The sequence below is a fragment of the Sorex araneus genome, chromosome X, assembly GCF_027595985.1.
Source record: "Sorex araneus isolate mSorAra2 chromosome X, mSorAra2.pri, whole genome shotgun sequence".
NCBI lineage: Eukaryota > Metazoa > Chordata > Mammalia > Eulipotyphla > Soricidae > Sorex > Sorex araneus.
This window is the reverse complement of record NC_073313.1, coordinates 317,882,964-317,903,440: the sequence shown is the minus strand read 5'-3', so window position 1 is coordinate 317,903,440 and position 20,477 is coordinate 317,882,964. Positions and strand designations below refer to the sequence as shown.

At 38.9% G+C, this 20,477-nt stretch overlaps 1 protein-coding gene across 1 annotated transcript in view; it reads right to left on the bottom strand.

The window, feature by feature from the left end:
* Positions 1 to 20,477, bottom strand: part of VWA3B (von Willebrand factor A domain containing 3B) — a 198,031-nt gene that overhangs the window by 79,622 nt on the left and 97,932 nt on the right. The window contains 2 exon segments of the mRNA XM_055121327.1: positions 9,584 to 9,766; positions 16,796 to 16,894. Of these exon segments, the coding sequence (XP_054977302.1) occupies positions 9,584 to 9,766; positions 16,796 to 16,894 (282 nt within the window).

Sequence of the window (20,477 nt, the reverse complement as noted above, 5' to 3'; positions counted from 1 at the left end):
TTCTTTCTTTCTTTCTTTCTTTCTTTCTTTCTTTCTTTCTTTCTTTCTTTCTTTCTTTCTTTCTTTCTTTCTTTCTTTTTTCTTTCTTTCTCCCTTTCTTTCTCCCTCTCTTTCTCTCTCTTCCTCCCTCCCTTCCTTCCTTCTTTCCTTCCTTCCTTCCTTCCTTTCTTTCTTTCTTTCTTTCTTTCTTTCTTTCTTTCTTTCTTTCTTTCTTTCTTTCTTTCTTTCTTTCTTTTTTCTTTTTTCCTTTCCTTTCTTTTTTTATTGAATCACTGTGAGATACAGTTACAAAGCTTTCGTGTTTGAGTTTTGGTCATACAATGATCAAACACCCATCCCTTCACCAGTGCACATTTTCCACCACCAAAATCCCCAGTATTCCCCGCCTCATCCCCCGCCTCCCACGCCCAAGTCCAACCCTTCCCCTGCCTGTGTGGCAGGCAATTTCCACAATATTCTCTCTCTACTTTGATTATATTCAATATTTTGACACCAGTGCCATCCTTATTACTTGGAACTTTTCCACCACCACTCAAACCTGCTGAAAAGGAAATGCTAGAGAATTTGTTTTGTATTGCTTGTTATGGATAGTATATAATGTTGCACAGCTGCAAGAGCAACATCACACTTCTGGAATTCTAAAATTTTAATAATCACTGTATGAAGAGATCTCTGTAGCAAGCTGCTTGGTTCTGAGATTCATTTGTGTCTCTGGATCATGGCCGTTTAGGAGCTTTATAAGTAGCTGGGTGGCATTTTAGGGTGTCATTTCAGAGTACTATTGGGGTGAAGGGAAGGAAAGCAACCGGCTCCTGCCCTGTCCCCTGAGGCCTGGTGTTTGCCCATACCTCCTCCCCTCCCCCCTCCCCCCTCCCCCACCTACCTTGGCGTTTCATTGAGTTCTGTACCATTTCACATTTCTTGCTCCTTTATCAAATACTGGGTGATCAAATATCTGAGGGTCGGTGTCCAGATATTCAACTTTATTCCACTGATCTGCAAGTCTGTCTTTATTCCAATACCATGTTGTTTTTATGACTACCCCTTTGTAGTAGGGTTTGAAGTTGGGAAGGTGATGCCACCCATCTTCTTTCCCCAAGGATTGCGTTAGCTATTCGTGAGGGGTTATTGTTCTGTATGAATTTCAAGAGTTTTTGATCTATTTCTTTGAAAAATGTCATGGGTATCCCTTATAGGGCTAAATCTGTATAGTGCTTTTGGGGAGTGCTGCCATTTCGACAATGGTAATCCTCCTAATCAATGGGCAGGGGATGTGTTTCCATTTCCTCATGTCTTCTTTTATTTAGTGAAGTAGTGCTTTGTGATTTTCTTTGTATAGGTCCTTTACCTATTTAGTTAAACTGATTCCAAGGTACTTGATTTTTGAGGCAAGATTGTGAAAGGGACTGCCTTTCTAATATCTCTTTCTTCTATTTCATTATTTTTATATAGGAAAGCCATGAACTTTTGGGTATTGATTTTGTAACTGCTACTTTACTAAACAAATCTTGTGTTTCCAGGTCCTTTTTTTGTAGATTCTTTAGAGTTTTCTAAGTATGGTTATCATGTCATCTGCAAATAGTGAAAGCTTAACTTCTTCCTTTCCTATCTGGATGCCCTTGATATCTTTTTCTTGCCTAAACTATGGCAAGTACTTCCAGTACTAATATTGAATAGGAATGGCGAGTGTGGGCAACCTTATCTTGTGCCTGATGTTAGTGGGAAAGCCTTTAGTTTTTTTCCCTCTGAGAATAATGCTTGCTGTGGGCTTGTGATAGATGGTTTTGACTTATTTTTTTTATTTATTTTATTGAATCACCATGTGGAAAGTTACAAAGTTCTCAGGCCTATGTCTCAGTTATACAATGCTCAAACACCACCTTCACCAGTGCCCATATTCCACCACCAAAAAAAAAAAAAAACCAGTATACCTCCCACTCCCCCAACCCCCCACCCCCACCTGCATAACTGATAAATTTCACTTCATTTTCTCTTCACCTTGATTACATTCCATATTTCAACACAGAACTCACTATTGTTGTTGGAGTTTCAACACAGAACTCACTATTCTTGTTGGAGTTTATCCCCCCAAAATACGGCCCTATTGACAAGGAAACATTTGATAATTAGTTTTTCATTGATGAGAATGAAGAAATATGAATATGGTTTAGGATTTCTGCATTTTAGTAATCAAGTCCAGGGAGATTTAAGTTGGAAGTTGCATCATTTCCCTTCCTGGGGCAGCATGGAGCAACAGCTTAGTTCACAGTCTGGAGACATCGCTGCAAGCACTTCTGGGACCCGAAGTAATATAGCTGGCTCTGGATCCTGGTCGTTCATTAGGAAAGCGGCTGTGCAAAGGCATGGCCACCCAGGTCGAATCTCGGCAGATCGCGAGCCGGTACCGGCCCCAGCCAGAGACTGCCCAAGCGTCCCACTGTTTCAAGTTCAAAACATTTTTTTTCCCATGCCACCAAGTTCATACCTGTTTAAAAGTTCCATAATATGGCGGATGCTACACCATTTCCTCCCGGAGGGAAGAAAAACCAAGGAAGAAGGATCGGTTTTGACTTATTGATGAAAGTTCCTTCAACTCCCGTTTTACTGAGTGTTTTTATCATGAATGGGTGCTGGATCTTGTTAAATGCTTTCTCTGTATCTATTGATATGATCATATGATCATATGGTTTCTATCTTTAATTGATATGATGTGCTATGTTGATTGACTTGCAAATGTTGAACCATCCTTGCATCCCCGGGATGAATCCTACTTGGTCATGGTGTATAATCTTTTTGATGAATTGTTGGATTCTATTTGCTAGTATTTTGTTGAGGATCATTGCATCTGTGTTCATTAGGGATATCAGTTTGCAATTCTCTTTCTCTCTCTCTCTCTCTCTCTCTCTCTCTCTCTCTCTCTCTCTCTGTGTGTGTGTTTGTCTGTCTGTCTGTTTTTAGTGTCAGGATGATATGTGCCTCATAGAAACTGGGAGTGTTTCTGTTTCTTCAATTTCCTGTAAAAGCTTGAAAAGGATTGCCAGCAGGTCTTCTTAAAAGGTTTGAAAAAATTCACTATTTAATCCATCTGGTCTGAGCTTTGTTTCTGGGAAGACTTTGATTATGATTTCAATTTCCTTGATGGTGACAGGTCCGTTCATGTATTCCAAGTCTTCTTGGGTCAGATTTGGGAGATTATAGGAGTGCAGGAATCTCTTGATAATCCTATGGATTTCTGCAGTTTCTGTTGTAATGTCCCCCTTTGCTTTCTGATTTGGTTTATTAGGGTTCTCTCTTCCTTTCTTTGTGAGTCTTGCTAGTGGCTTATCGATCTTGTTTATTTTCTCAAAGAACCAGCTCTTGGTTTCGTTGATCTTTTGGGATTCCAATTCATTGATTTCTGATCCAAGTTTTATTATTTCCTTCCTCATGCCTGGTTTGGGCTTCTTTTGTTGGTCATTTTCCAAGACCTTAAGCTGTGAGGTTATTTATGTGGGCCTTTTTTTCCTTCCTGATCAATGCTTGCAGAGTTATAAACTTTTCTCTTTATACTGCTTTTGCTGTGTCCCATAAGTTCTGGTAGGAACTTGTCCACAAGTTCTAGGTTGTGACCTCATTCTCACTTGTTTCCAGGAATCTTTTGATTTCCTCTTTGACTTCCTCTCTAACCCAATAGTTGTTCAGTAGCAAGCTATTTAATTTCCAGGAGTTTGATTCGATTCTCTGTTTCTGTGTATGATTCACTTCTATTTTCAGTGCATCATGATCTGAAAAGCTAGTTGATACAGATTCTATCCTTTTAATATTATGGAGGTATATTTGGTGGCCCAGCATGTGGTCTGTCATCACATGTCATCTTAAAATCTTGAGATCTTGGAAAATGACCAATCAAACCAGGCAGGATAAATAATAAAAAATAATAAAAATAATAAAAAAATAATAATAAAACGTAGAGCAGAAATCACATATACGGAATGCCCCAGGTGCACAGGAGAAGAATGTATATCCAGGTTTGGAGGCTGGGAAGTCCTATGTATATTTACTAACCTCCTCTTTCCCATTTCTTCCTTCAAATAAAGTATTTCCTTGCTGAGCTTGAGTCTGGTTGATCTCTTGAGAGGTGACAAAGCAGCATTGAAATTTCCAACTACTACTGTGTTGCTATCAATGTCTTTCTTCAATTCTATAACCAGTTTTAAGTATCTTGCTGGTTCATTCATTAGGTGCACATACATTTAGGAGTGTGAGTTCTTCCTGATGTACAAATCCCTTTATCATTAAGAAATGACCTTCACTATCTCTTATAACCTTTTTGGCCTGAAGTTTGCGTGATCCAATACTAGTATGGTCACTCCAGTTTTTTGAGGGTGTTGTTTGTTGGACAATTGTTTTCCAGCCTTTGATTTGAAGTCTGTTTTCTTTGATTGTTCTGATGTGTTTCTTGCAAGCAGCAGAGTGTTGGGTGCAATTTTCTAATTCATCCCGCCATTCTGTGTCTCTTGATTGGTGCATTTAGCCCACTAACATTGAGATAATTATTGTGATGGGTATTTGTGTCATCTTTATGGAACTTAGTGTACTTGTAGAGCTTGTCTTAAAGTAGCCCATTTAGTTCTTCTTGTAACAATGGTTTGGAATCAAAACTTAGGAATGAAGTTCCTGAGTTGTTGTTTATCTGTGAATTTGTGTATTGTTCCTTCAAATCTCAATGAGAGTCTGGATGGGTAAAGTATTCTGGGTGAAGTGTTAATTTCACTGAGTTTTTTCACTATATCGCACCTTTGTCTTTGGGTCCAGCAGGTTTCATCTGACAAATCTGCTGTGAATCTTAAGGATGCTCTTTTATAGGCATATATTTTGCAATGCAGAAGCTTCTTAACTTCATGTTCACCCATTTGTTTATATTTCCTTCTGTTTGCCTAGTCAGTGGCATGGAATTATTGAAGATTCCACTAGACCCTATGCCTATGTTTTCCTCAATATAAATATGGACACAATATGATAGCTAGGTTTTTAATTCATTTTGAATTAAGTGTATGGTTTAAGAAAGGGGACTAAGTTCATTGTTTTAGATGTGATTAGTTTTACCAATACCATCTGTTGAAGAGGTAGATTTTCCATGCTCCATTTCATGCTATTAACATCTCTGTCAAAGGTTAACTTACTATATACCTGAGGATCTGTCTCTTAGTTCTATTCTAATAGTCTGATAATATAATCTTTATTTCAGCACCACACTGTTTTGCTTACTACAGATTTACAATTTAAAGTTGGGAAGAATGAAACATCCCATCAGGAAGCTTTATTTTCGATCAAGTACAACATCAATTTTTCCTCACATGATCATGTTTTTAATATCCTATTAAATCCTTTGTTCTGCCTACTTTATAACACAGAGTATTAAAGGAGTCTTCACTTATTCTTCTCTAGAAGGAGAAAAATGTAGTTTTTACATTAGGTACACAAGTCATTTTAAGTTAATTTTTTAAAAATACGGCATAAGGTATGGAGAAAGCTTAATTATTTGCACATGAATACTCAGTTGTTCAAATACCATCTATTAAGAAAAAGAGTCTATCTTATTTCCATTGAATTTCCTTTGTACCCTTGTTATTGAGAACAAATTGCTCACATTATGTGTCAGTTTATTTCTGATTTCTCATTTTGTTCATTGATTTCTATGTTTACCTTTACACTAATAAATTGTTTTACTATAGGTTTATCCCCACTTTCGGAATCTGACGGTACTGTTTGCCTAACCTTGTTTTTCTTTTTCAAGTTGTTTGGGCTTTTTTAAATCCTTTGTATTCCACATAACTAGGTGGCAATTTGCACACACACTAAAAAACCTGCTGAAATTTTTATTTGGATTGTTACAAGTGTACAGATCATTTAAAAAATAATAAGGATCTTAATACTTGATGTATATCTATGATGCTTTGTAGTCTTCAGTGTATAAGTTTTTCACATATTTTGACAGGTTTTTCCTTATAGATTTTAATTTTTAGAAACTTGCAAATAACAATCATGTTTCAGTTATTCTTCTTGCAATATATGTAGAATAAGTTAATTTTTATCCTAGACTCTTGGTAAATTGACTTACAGGTATAGGAGTTTTTGTATATTTTATTGAATTTTATACATTCCATGTTTAATGAAAATAAAGACAAGTTTTCACTCTTCTTTCCACTCTGAATGCGTTATTCTCTCTCTCCCCCAGTCGCCATAACTGTAATAATTAGAACCCCTATTACATTGTTAGCTCTTCTGGAGCAATAGCACGGTGGGTAGGGCGTTTGCCTTGCACATGGACAACCTGGGTTCAATTCCTCCATCCCTCTCGGAAAGCCCGGCAAGCTACCGAGAGTATCCCGCCCTCACGGCAGAGTCTGGCAAGCTACCCGTGGTGTATTTGATATGCCAAAATCAGTAACAAGTCTCACAATGGAGACGTTACTGGTGCCCACTCAAGCAAATCGATGAGCAATAGGATGACAGTGATATAGTGATACAGTGATTACATTGTTGAATAAGAGTAATGAAAACAGACACCTGTGAAATTTGTCTGATAACAGGGGGAAAGCAACTAATGTTTTACCACCAAATGGGATATTAATGGCATTTTTAGGTGACATTTATCAGATTGCAAAATTCATTTTATTCAGTTTGTTGAGCTTTTATTGGAAATATAAGTTAGATTCTGTCTAGGCATAAACTGAGATGACTATTACTTTTAAGTATGTTAATAGTAATAATTGCATGTTAATTTTCAAATGTTAAACCAAATCTTTCATTTGTGGGAAAAGACAAACTTGGTCTTTATTCATTACACTTGTAAATATATTATTGACTTCAATTTTTAATTTCACCTATAATTTTTGTATTAATATGCTTGAAGGATAAATTTCTTTCCTCCTCATGCCTTTTTTCCCTTCTTTAGATTTGCATTGATAAGGAGCAAACCCAGGACCTCACACTGCTACCCTGAACCCATTTAGTGAGTTCAAAAATTATATAAAGTAGTTTATGACAGATACTTTATAATTCTTTTCAAGAGGTGAGGGGGATGTAGCTCGGTTATAAAAGACATTCCTTGCATGTATGAGATCTGGGTCCCAACATCCCCCCAAAATTAATAAATCAATTAAATTAAAATTTTAAAATAAAAATCAGTTCTTCTCAGGTAATTCCAAGATCTGATTTTCTATGTTAACATCATCCAACTATCTTTTCTCCTTTGTGTTATGATTTTCTTGATTTCTTAGCCTGCTTGGCAATTTTTCTGCTATGGCTTTCTGAATATTCTGCCAATTGTGTAAGGGGTTTCCTAGGTTCACATGCCACATGTCTCTTGTGATTCCACTGCTCTGACCAATCTCTTTGTATTACTAGGTGAAGAGGAGGGACTCTAGCTCATGATAAAAGCTCTTCTTGGAATGCTTGCTCTCACCAGGTCCCTCTTGCCTATTCTTCCCATTCACTTTGGTGTGTCTAGAGGCATTTCTGTTAGAAGCTGCTGGGTGCCAAAATTAGTTATTAGGCGCCTCCAGGATCATGGTCTTTTAGGAGCAAAGGAGCAATTTGTGTGTGGCCGCTCCAGGTCTCATCTGGTCGGAGAGCACATGTGTTGCATTTTGGAGACATCTAATGTTGGCTTCCTGTTCTGCAATATATAATCTGCCATTCTTCTCTCCATGAATTTGTTTGCCTCATATATGCAATATTCATCCCTAGGCAGTTTATTTTATTAGCTGAATTCAGACTTAGTGGTTTAAAGGCAGAGCTGAGTCTCAGTTGAATCTTCCATGTTGCTCAATAACTTTCTGAACATACCAAAAACAGTTACAAATACTCTTTGAAGGTAGGGGTATTTGAATCATTCCCAGCCATGCTCAGATGCTATTCAGAGGCACTGCATTGTCCTCAGAAAAGAGCTCTGGGGGTGCTCAAGATAACAGCATGCAGTGCCAGAGATTGACCTGGATTGGTCTTGCATAAAGCAAGTAACTTACCTCCTATACCTCTTTCTGGTCTCTACCATAACTGTTTCTAATATTCTAATACTAGAGCTGTATTAGTTGCACATATGTTTAATTTTTGTTTTTTTCTTATCATTGTGATCTGTTTTAGTGTTGCTTTAAATACCTTGTGCTACTTGAATGAATGCCATAACTTATATTAGGTAGTGGATGGTTTAGTTTTCCTATAGTTTGTTGTGGCCTTCTTGTGGTTTGTTCAAAGATAAAATTAAGAGGATCAGAAGTTGTTTGATAAAGCTGTTGCCTTTAAGAGCCAACAGGCAGAACTGGAGCTGAATTTGGTTGTTTCCAATATATGCAATTAGTATATGCTTATGTATACTAATGAGTATATGGTATATACTAATTTATATATCTAACTATACCTACTATATCCAGTGGTAACAGAATTGTGAAGTTTTTTGCTTTTAGTATTAAAGCAACCATTATTTCCAGTTTTATGTGAGATCATGGCACTATTCTCTGTGAATATTCTGGATGATTCTTTCTCCAAACTCCAGCAGTTTCTTCACATGCAGGGACTCTGGCTTATTTTAGATCTAAGGTCATTCCTCAGAAAGTCAATGAGATTAAAAAATTCTGTAGGAGAGCATTCTTGCAATGCATGCTATCCAGGAAATATTAGAGACTAGAGTCTTACTTTCTTCCATTAGAAAAATGCTTAACAAATGGTCATTTGACTTATAAAATTGTCTGATCAGAAGACAGCTACTTACATCTAACTAAATTTTTTATTTCTCACAAAAATATGTATGTATAAGTATTTGACAATTTTGAATGGATCCTCAGATACTTATTACAATTACAGATTCTAGAAGTTTTATGAGATATTATTGTTGAGTTTTATTGTTGTATGATGTGTGTTTATATGTTTTTCTACATTAAAATATTAAATATTTCACAATAAAAGTTTAGGAGAAAAAAATATTTTCATTAAAATTCCTAGGTCTCAATGCCTCAATGTATTTAATAGCTTTGAAATAGAACTAAGAAACTTCATTTTTCACAAATGCCCTGTACGGTGGTTTTAGACCACATTTAGGATATTTGTATCTCTGAGGAGTATTTCAGAAGACCTGGGACCAGTTCCAGAAATATTTGGCCTGCTCTTCTGTCCAGTTCTCAAGCCATCGGTGGGGTGCTACTTAGGCCCAGTGTTGTCCAAAGGACCACACATATACTTGGGGACCATTATAACTATTATCAATGGTGCCCAAGAGACCTTGTGGTGATGGGGATCAAACTAAGGTTCTCTGCCTGTCATGCATGCACTCTACTCCTTTGAATGATTTCCTCTGCATTTGGAAGAAACTCTGGTGTGTGTGAGAGCACACACACACACACACATACACACACAGACATACACACTATTAAGCAATATGTTTGCTCAATTAAACTTTCTTTGTGGTTGTTGTTTTCCCAAAAAAAGTATTATTAACAGGTCCCCAGACTGAAATGCTCAAATAACTCAACACTCTTGTCTCAGTTCATCAAGCTGAAATGCTCAAATAACTCAACACTCTTGTCTCAGTTCATCAAGCTCTTACCTGAACTGTATCTGAAGGATAAGGTTCTTTCCTGCAAAAGTTATAACAGTGGAACTCTCCTCCAGTCAAAGAAGAAATCATTTTCAAAAATTCATTTGCAACCTCATCATAGTAATTGAAGGAAATGGTGTAAATAGGAATTTTTTTTAAGACTTTGACTTTGTCTAGAACCACTTCAGGTGGCTGAAATGATAAAATTTTTAGGAATTAGGGGAGAGAAAAAAGAGAGAGGAAGAGAGAAAAGACAGGAAAACTCTTGTTTTTTGCTATAGATTTCTAAATTTTCAACTAATAATCCCTTAAACAGTGGTGAATGGCTTCTTTCAAAATTGTCAATACAACTCAATAAGCAAAGTAAACATTGAGAATACAAAAAACTAGTGACATGCGCTCACTCTCTGAGAGCTCAAAATTTGGTGATAAAATAACCAGAGAGAATGATTTGTCTAAGCAAATATTTCAACTGTAGTTGTATCTATGTTTAGAGTCCATAATTTTATAGTATTAGGCCATTTAGACTAGTTAAGTAGTTAAACGTCATTTTGACTACATACTGTCATATCCAAAACTAGCCTTTTGGATGACATAGAGTAGAACCAACATATCTTGATGTTGCTTCCAAGTATCTCTTCACAAAAATCAATTTGTACCTTTAGTCATAAAGTCAATATGCCTCTAACAAAGAGTAAGAAGAGACATATATTAAGGGCCATTCTGTGTCCAGCTCACTAGTAGAGAAGGTATAATAGTCAAAATAATCCTCACATACAACTTGCAAAATAGTTTTGGAAGTTTCCTACCTAATAACCATACATTTTCATTCTTTTATATGTCAGGTACCTTGTCTTCTTTACATGGTAGAAATATACTCAATTAACAGCAACAAAACAAACATACAAACAAAGCTAGAACTCTGAGACTTTTTGGTCATTGGGGTGGCCATGTGGATCAGTTCTGACCAATGAGATACAAGAAAAGTCCCAGGGAAGAAATTCTTTTTCTCCAATAAAAAGAAAACTCTTACAAGAAAAAGCTAATGTGTTTTACTTTCTCCCTTAATAAACATGAACATTCTAGTTAGGGGTTGGAGTCATTAATATGAGAGATATATACAAAGATAATGGAAAATGAGATAAAAAGCAAGATTTTTAAAAATATAGACTTCAGTAGCTGCATAACCTCCAAAACTATATACTTCTGAAATTCTTACCCATAGAAATACAAATGCCTGATTTTTTCACCCATCAATTATTTGCTCTTCTGCTTTGCTCCCAATCATTTGCAGTCAGTGTGGAATCCGTGTGGTAATGGAGAAACTGAGGTTTAGAAAGACTACATTTTCCATGCCCACCAAGCTCGTAAGTGGTAGTACTAACATTCAAAGCTAATTGTTAGTATTACAGGCAATCATATCAATTTTTTCCTGGCAATGAAGCCTGTCTCATAGTGAGGATATATCTTCAACGTATGTTCAAGCCTGTCTCATAGTGCGGTATATGTTCAACAAGCATATTGAACATGTATGTTCAATAAACATTGTCTACTACCTCTATCACCACCAACAACACTATTATGGTCCAGCTGGAAACCTTCAAAAGCACTTCTAATCATCTGCTCTTTTATTTTCTTTTTGTTTCTCGGAGTCAAAGTCCCTTTCTGAAACAATTTACTGGCTCTTAATCAGTTCCTACTCTCCATTTTTAGTTCTTATTCTTACCCTTCCTCATATTTTTCCTATAAAGGCAAGCAGAATGATGAGAGAGAAAGGACTCCAGAATCATTTCTTGTTGACCTTGGGCCACTCATACAATGCCGAGGGAAGTAGTTGGCTGAGCAGCTCCCTGACAGTTGACCTCATTCAGCTACGTTTATACCTGACTCCCTTTCAGTATCTGGCTCCAGTCTGGAGCCAAGCTCTGCCCACCTCTTCTTTTCCTCTGCTTTTTCTCTTCTCTCCTCCCATCAGGCTGTAAGCTGGTTTCCTATCAGTAAGTCCTAGCCTACCTGTGCTGACTCTGTCCCTCTGTCCACTGCAAAGGCAAAGCACAAAGCCCTCTCCTGCTCTCTCTTCTTCTTTCAATCTAACTTCCCTTTCTGAGCACTTACTATGAACCCAGAATGGAGAACTGTGCTGGGCTCTCTGCTCGTTTCTTCCCAGAGACTTCTCGTTTCTTCCCAGTTGCAAATCTCAGATTAAATTCTGCTAACTGATGGAAGTTTTAGAAAGGAATTTCCTCTATGTTGACTTTCAGCTGAGATCGTTGGGAAGGGAAAGAAGCTAACATTTATTTAGTATTCACATAGTGGGTTCTGATCCCAAGGGGAATACTTTCATTTCTTCATATGTGGCCAGTATTTCATCTACTTATCTGCTCATTGACTCTCTCTCCATAAAATATAATCACTAAACATGGACACCTCATCTATCTTGCTCACCACTGTCACACACTGGGAGCAACACTCAAGCGCATCAGAGAGGCTCAATATATATTTGGAGGCTAAATTTATAGGCACATTTTCTTGCTTATTTCCAACAACCCTTGTGAGGGAGAGGGCATTCGCTATAAGCCACAGAAAAGGAAATTCACCTCAGGGGACACTTGCCCAACATCATTATAATGGGCAGTGAGGAAATAGGCTTCAAGTCTCTCTACAGACCTCAGTTCTAGAGCTACTTTACTGATTCCATATAGCTAAAATGACTGTGTTGAAATTGTGTTCATGAGAAAACATTATTAATAGCATCATAAACCACAGGATCTCAGTAAAAAGTTACTAAAAGGGAAGATTGTTGCATGTATAGTTGTGACCTCCTACCTGTTGACCAGCTCCCAGCCTTTCAGAGTATTGGCTAAAATGGCATGATGCTCAGTGAGAAGCTAGAACTGAGAAAAGGGCACAGTGGCCCCAGGATTGCTGAGGGAACTCCATTTCTGCACTGAAAATCATTCTTGTACTCATTTCCCTATGGCCTCCCAGGTCTCCTCAGTTTATAGACTCACAGCTTTGCAGGAGACTCAGAACAATGAAGTAAGCTGCTCCCCACCACAGTCTGACTAACTGAGTCTAGGCACACACATTCCAGTGGCTCTGCTGGGCTGTGGAAAACAGTGGACTCACTCCCAAGTAAGTCCTGGGTAATAAATGATCCCTAAAGTCCTTCAGAAGACCCAGGTCCCTCTTCTCTGAGACTGATTTGTATGTATCTCTCTCTAACCTCTGGTGTGGAAAAAAAGAAAGGTGAAGGTGGGAGTGTTCTCTCTCTCTCTCTCTCTCTCTCTCTCTCTCTCTCTCTCTCTCTCTCTCTGTTTTTGGGTTCCCCCCTCTGGTGATACTCAAATGTTACTGCTATCTCTATGCTCAGAAATTACTTCTGGTGGTGCTCAGGGGACAATAAGTGATCCAGGAATTAAACCTGGGTCAGCCATGTACAAGAAAAACACCCTACCAGCTGTACTATTGCTCTGTCCCCAATGGTAGTGTTTCTCTTAATTGAATAGAGGCTTGTTTGGATGGACAACTTGTCCTTCAGCATGTCCCAAAATGATCACAGCTAAAGTGTGTTGAATTGCTCCCAGCAGAGACTTACAGATGCCTACCAAAGGGCACACACTGGTTCCATGTGAACAAAAGTGAATTTTCTTAGGAACTTTTAAACTTGATTAAAGAGTGTTAGTTCTACTGAACTCTTCGCTGGGTATTTAATAATCAAGCAGTAAGTTAGACTCCATGTAAATGAATCCCAAACAGGGTCTGTGTATTTCCAAGCAGAAAGGTTTGCTGAGTATTTGGAAATAGCAATATTGACTTCAAACATGCAGGTCCCATAACATAAGTGAAAAATCAGAAACAAATAGAGATTGAGTGGTACGTCTTAACATACCACTTGACATAGAACTGAAATATCAAGCATTCATTTGCTTCTCTGAGAGAAGCTGAGAAACAATACAGGACTAGGTAGGTTCCCAGAGGATTGGATTGTGAGGTACCAGTTTGGTTCCAAGTGCTCCCCACCCCCCACACCATTAAATATGGCATTGCTGGCTTAGGCAGCAACGTGTTAGGTCAAGTGACACCCACCAACCCCCATGAATGAGCACTATAAGGGATGGTCCTGATTTTAAAAAATTGCATGTGAGGAAAAGGAAGATATTAATATGAAAATTCCTAAATAAGAGGTATTGGGGGGATTTCTTTTTCATGTTTCTGATTCCCAAAATTTTTCCTGTCCATGATTCTTCATCTTTAAGAGGACTCCAGATCATTTGAGAACCAATAAAAAATATTAACTTCACTCCAGAGAACTGTGCACATTTTGCATATTCTATTGGAAAATTCCAGGCTTTTAGAAGTTTGTGATACACAGTGGATAAAGAATCCTCCTCAACACTGCTAGCAGGAATGGTATGTGGCACAATTTCTCTGGGGACTATTTGGCAGCATCTACCACAACCCATACCTTTTGACTGTGTCTACATCCCTGAATTTATACTATAGATCTACTCACATATGTGAAAATTGATCTATGTGCACAGTTGCTTTGAAATTGTGTGTAATAGAAAGACTGAAAATAACCTAAAATGCCCATCTCTTGGAAAGAGAACTAAAAACTAGGCAGAAAGTTAAAAATTAAATATATTTGTGAGTAACACTCAACAGTATCTAAGGTATATTATAAATGAAGGTGCATAGTCAGGTGTGCAATATACTGCCATTTATATATTTTAAATCATTGTGGGGAGGGGTGGCTGGCCCACACTGGTGGTGCTCAGGGCTTACTCCTGGTTCTCTGGTGGTGCTCAGGGACATGGAGTACCAGTGATTGAAAAGGGGTCAGTCACATGCAAAGTAAGTGCCTTAACCCCCTACTATCTTTCCATCTCTATTTTATTTTTATTTTATTTTATTTTATTTTTCTGCTTTTTGGGTCATACCCGGTGATGCACAGGGGTTACTCCTGGCTCTGCACTCAGGAGTTACTTCTGGTGGTGCTCAGGGGACCATATGGGATGCTGGGAATCGAACCCAGGTCAGCTTCGTGCAACACAAATGCCCTACCTGCTGTGCTATCGCCCCAGCCTCTCCATCCCTATTTGAAAAAAAATTAAATATTTATAAATACATTTCTGCTTTCATAACAAATTATCTCTGAAAGAAGATAGATGACCAAGAAAACATATGCTGCCCCTTAGCTAGAAGATAAGAGTTTCCTGGGAAGGTGGATTTTCTCTCTATATTTTTTTGCACCTTTGAAATTCGTATGATGCAAATGCATTATGATTCAAAGCCAAATAAATAAAATTAAATATTGAGTTAGAAGCTTTATTAAATCTGTGTACTGGAGCAATGCCATTATTGAGAATGATGTTTCCGAGGAAACTGTTTGGAAAAGTTCATATTTTAGATGAACATTAGTAGAACTAAGATTGAATTATGAGCGATTTTACTTTTCTTCTGCTGCTTATATGTTTGTCTGTAGTCTATAATGTGGACAATAAAATCAATGAGTCTATTTAAAAGAAAATTACCCCTTGTTTGGAAGACTTTCAAATCAGAATTCCTTGCCCCTATCTTCTCCAAATGGCAGCCCATATTTCTAGGGTCTAATAGGTCTCAGCTTCCTCTACCAGCAATGCCCAAGCAAAACCTTCCTTCACCCTAAATCCACCAACAACAATCATTTGAAATCACGTACAAACACACACACATGGTTAAAAATATTTAAAAATAAAAATATAAAAATTTAAGAGAAGAAAGAAAAAAAGCAAAAAGGAAGCTACAAACCAGTCACCCTGGCCCTCCTTTCTCACTTGCTCTCACACTCTCATTTTACCCACCAAGACCTGCTCCTTCTCTGGCCTCATCTCTGAAGTGTTCTTTCAGCTTCATTTCTGCTGTTCCCATCTGAGATAGACCACCAGCTCTCATCAGAATCCACTTTCCCCGGCCTACTGGGTCATCTGTCTGTCCCTCTGAGGATCCCAGGTGGTAGATCCACCTCTCCGTGTTGCTGTCAGGGACATTTCCAGACTCTCCAAGCTCACTTTCAGACTCATCGCTGACTACTTCCACACCTCTGCTCCTTCTGCCCATGACACCAGTTGGGAATTTCCTTCTCCTCTTTCCAGAAACAACTCAAACATCTCTCTGTGATACATGGCCTGGTCTTCTCTCCAAGTAGCACAGTCCATCCCTCTGGGCTCCTACACATCTCGTAGCACAGGCCACCTTGATTTCTGGACCAGTTTTAAGGGGTAAGTTAATACATTCTCCAACACCTAAGCTTCTGTAGACAGGATGAGCTATTACTCATCTCTTTAACTTCAAACCTTGGTCCTAGACATGGATCATAAGCAAGTAGCATCCAGTTCCTGAATAGAAAATATAATGAGATTGAAGGGAAAATCATTCCAGATAAATTTTGTTTCCCCTAGAACTTCTCTGCTATTAATCTTACACTGCAGTAAATTCAATTGCCTTATTCTTTAAGTTCTGGACCATTTGCCTTAGGATCTCTTAAAAAAAAATTTGCCTGTCAGTTTTTCACATGCAAACACCTCACTATAAAAGCCACAGTTGATACTAATTCATTTCAGCAGCTCATTTACACTGTACTGGCCTGACAATCTCCAAGTGTTTATTGAGTGCTCAGTGCACTAGTTCTTCACCCACAAAACTCAAAACAAGATGAACAGATTCCTTTTAAACTTCAAATATTTTCTACTCAGGCAGGCTAAAGAAAACAAAGAACATTTCCCTAGGAAGACTGGCTTTTATTTAAATGACTGTTAAGTTTAAATTAGGGGTAAAACCAAGGACTTGTGTAGTGACATGTTTAGATTTAGAGTCCCCAAATGGAGTGCAAAAAATCAAAAAGAATCTCTTTACTCTCAGTTTATGATCAAATGTAAACCAGCCCTCAGCAGGGGGCTCAGTGAGGCTTTCAGGGTCTCCCTTCAAGGGGGAGTCTCCAGGCCTGTGGGGGAGGGGCAGGAATCACAGGAAACAGACACTACTCTGTTACATAAACTGCCCAGGGTGTTAGAAGACAAAGGAATTGCTCTGCCTGTTTTCTCAGCTAGTTCTGGATCCCCAAGCATAAGGAAGTACCTCTGAACAGCCTTCTGATGACAGATAACAGGGCCCTCCAAACTCAGCATTTACCTTCAAGGTAAAAAGGTGCATTCCTCTTTGCCCCCAGCTTTGAGTTACCTGATCAGGTCTCCCATCTGTCATAAGATAGATCACTTGTGTTTCTTGGTCAGCAAATGCAATTTGCAGGGCCTCCAATGTGTTTGTGGAACTTCCAATCTATGGCAACAAAAGCGAGAGCCAACTGAGCACATACATGAATCTCAAAAAAAGAATGGGAGTTTCTTTTTTTTTTTTTTTTTTTTAGAAATACAACATAAACAGCAAAGGTGCTGAAATCATCATTGAAACCCTAGTAATTCCAGACAACAGAGTTCCCACGTGCCACGAGAGCTTCTGTTCTAGGCTGGCAGAAGTGGGCTGTGGAATTGCAGCCCTAGGACAGAACCCCTTCAGGTCTTTATGTTTGTGTGTTTCTGTGTGAATTCAGTCATTGTCCTCTCAGCTCTCAGTGTTGCTCCCATGAATCTGCCTATGCAGCAACTTGTTTCACACAACCCTGATCCCTACAACCAATATACAGTGAACTGAAGTGTGGCATGATTAACAAAATACAGTCAAGAAAATGTCCAATTTGAAAATGCTGCCATGTCTGCCCAGGGACCTAGAACACTATCAGAAGGTCCCTCCCACACCCATCATGAGAAAGAGCCAAATTGCTGGTACCTGAATGTCATTATTCCCCATGGAGAGGCAAGGTCATAGGACAAGCGACCTCTAAATCCAAGAGAGAAACTTGCAGTCCAGTGAGATGTGTGCATAGGCTGCTTTGGCCAAGATGCAGCCAGATATAAGGCACAGGGGTCAGCTGGGCTGGAGAAGGGGTAGTAATTGGCAACTGTTTACTGATGAGGGAGTTAAGATCCAGAGGCTGTAAATATGGGGGACTCTGCTATTTCCTTGAAGGCATTTGTCACAAGCCCAATATCTGCTTACAGAAGAAAATGAGGGCACAGAACTGGGAATGAGGAAAAGTGATAGATGATTCCCTTAGGACCCCTGATTTAGGGAAGACAGGGTGATGGGGGGGGGGGTCAAAAGGGCAACAGGTCTTAGGACAGTGGTGAAGGTCCAGGACAGCTCTGAGCAAATAAAAGAAAAGTCCCAAACCCTACCCCATGTGGGGAGAGAAGAGTCAGGATAGGATACTGTCCAGCTCAGAAGCATAGACAAGGTACAGCCCTGGGCTCTGCCTAGTTTAAGTTTCATCAGAGATACCAGACCCAATCCACCTGCTTCTCCAAACACTGACTAGTGAGAAACTTGCAAGATACAATCTCTGAAGTGTATAAAGGGAAAACCCAAAGCTGAGGATGGGTTGGGGGCTGGAGATATAGTACAGCTTGAAATCTTGCTATCAGGATATGTAGGGCACTTGTCTTGCATGAGGCTGACCCAGGTTTGATACCCTGATATCCCATATGGCTCCTGAGCACCGCTAGGAGTAATTCCTCAGTGATAGGCAGGAGTAGTCCTTAAGCATTGCAGAGTTCCCCTCCCCTGTCTATATACATATATATACATATATATATAGAGAGAGAGGATAGAGCAGACAATGAAAAACTCAAAAACATGAATGAAAAAAAAACATATGGCAAGCAAACATCATGGTACCTACCAGAGCATCGCTGCCAAGTCTGAGTGCTCCACTGCAGGCAGAGAAAAAAAACTACATGTAAACCCTGCTCCATTCCTGATTGGATTAATCTAAAACACTCCAATTCACAAAGAGAAAACTTGCTCACTTCTGGGCATAGAAAATATTTATCTCATATTTACATTATTTGTAGTTCTACAAAATATTTACATCATTTGTAGTTCCTGTGTACTACAAATGATGTTCATCTTTCAATGTCAACAACAAAAGACATATTACAAAAAAAGAATAAACAACAACTTATGAGAAAAAATTGTACTCATTGGAAGCAAACTGAGATATAACACAGATGCTGAAACTAGTGGGCAGAAAAATTAGAAAATACTAAAATTACTGAATGCATTAAAGTCTCTAATACAAACTTGAACAACATTCAAGGCCAAGTGGGTCCTTTCTGCAGAGAGATGGAAACCAAAAGAAACAACAAAAACAATTAAAACAACAGCATAGTATTGGGGATGTGGCTCAACGGTAAAGCATTTGCCTTTCATACAGGAAGCCCTGGGTTCAATTGTCTGACCACTGCCAGGAGCAACTCCCAAGCACTGAGCTGGGGGTACCCCTGAGCTCAGATGGTTGTCTTTTAATGAGTTTATACATAGATTAAGAGCAGTCAACACAAACCATAAGGTACATTGAAGACAAGGTCGGCAAAACCCTCCACGATATTGAAGATAAAGGTATCTTCAAAGGTGACACAGAACTAAGCAATCTAGTAAAAACAGAGATCAACAAATGGGACTACATTAAACTAAAAAGCTTCTGCACCGCAAAAGATACAGTGACCAGAATCCAAAGACTATCCACAGAATGGGAAAGGATATTTACACAATACCCATCAGATAAGGGGTTGATATCAATGGTATATAAAGCACTGGTTGAACTCTACAAGAAGAAAACATCCAACCCCATCAAAAAATGGGGCAAAGAAATGAACAGAAACTTTACCAAGGAAGAAATACGAATGGCCAAAAGGCACATGAAAAAGTGCTCTACATCACTAATCATCAGAGAGATGCAGATCAAAACAACCACGAGATACCACCTCACACCACAGAGGCTAGCACACATCCAAAAGAACAAAAGCAACCGCTGTTGGAGAGGATGTGGGGAGAAAGGGACCCTTCTACACTGCTGGTGGGAATGCCGACTGGTTCAGCCCTTCTGGAAAACAATATGGCCGGTTCTCAAAAAATTAGAAATTGAGCTCCCATTTGACCCAGCAATACCACTGCTGGGAATATATCCCAGAGAGGCAAAAAAGTATAATCGAAATGGCATCTGCACATGTATGTTCATCGCAGCACTGTTTACAATAGCCAGAATCTGGAAAAAACCCGAATGCCCTAGAACGGATGACTGGTTGAGGAAACTTTGGTACATCTATACAATGGAATACTATGCAGCTGTTAGAAAAAAGGAGGTCACAAATTTTTTATTTAAGTGGATCGGCATGAAAATTTTCATGCTAAGTGAAATGAGTCAGAAAGAGAGAGACAGACATAGAAAGATTGCACTCATCTATGACATATAGAATAACAGAGTGGGAGACTAACACCCAAGAATTGTAGAAACAACTACCAGGAGGTTGATTCCATGGCTTGAAGGCTGGCCTCACATTCTGGGGAAAGGGCAACTCAGAGAAGGGATCACCAACTATAATGTAGTCGAAGGCCATGTGGGAGAAGGGAGTTGCAGGCTGAATGAGGGCTAGAGACTGAGCACAGTGGCCACTCAACACCTTTATTGCAAACCACAACAGCTAATTAGAGGGAGAGAACAGAAGGGAATGCCCTGCCACAGTGACAGGGTGGGGTGGGGGGAGATGGGATTGGGGAGGATGGGAGGGATGCTGGGTTTACTGGTGGTGGAGTATGGGCACTGGTGAAGGGATGGGTTCTCGAACTTTGTATGAGGGAAGCATAAGCACAAATGTGTATAAATCCGTAACTGTACCCTCATGGTGATTCATTAATTAAAAATAAATAAATTTATTAAAAAAAAGAGCAGTCAAGAGGGAACAGAGGACAGAGGACAGGGGGTAAGATGTCCATCTTGCATGTGACCAATCGAAGTTCAATCCCT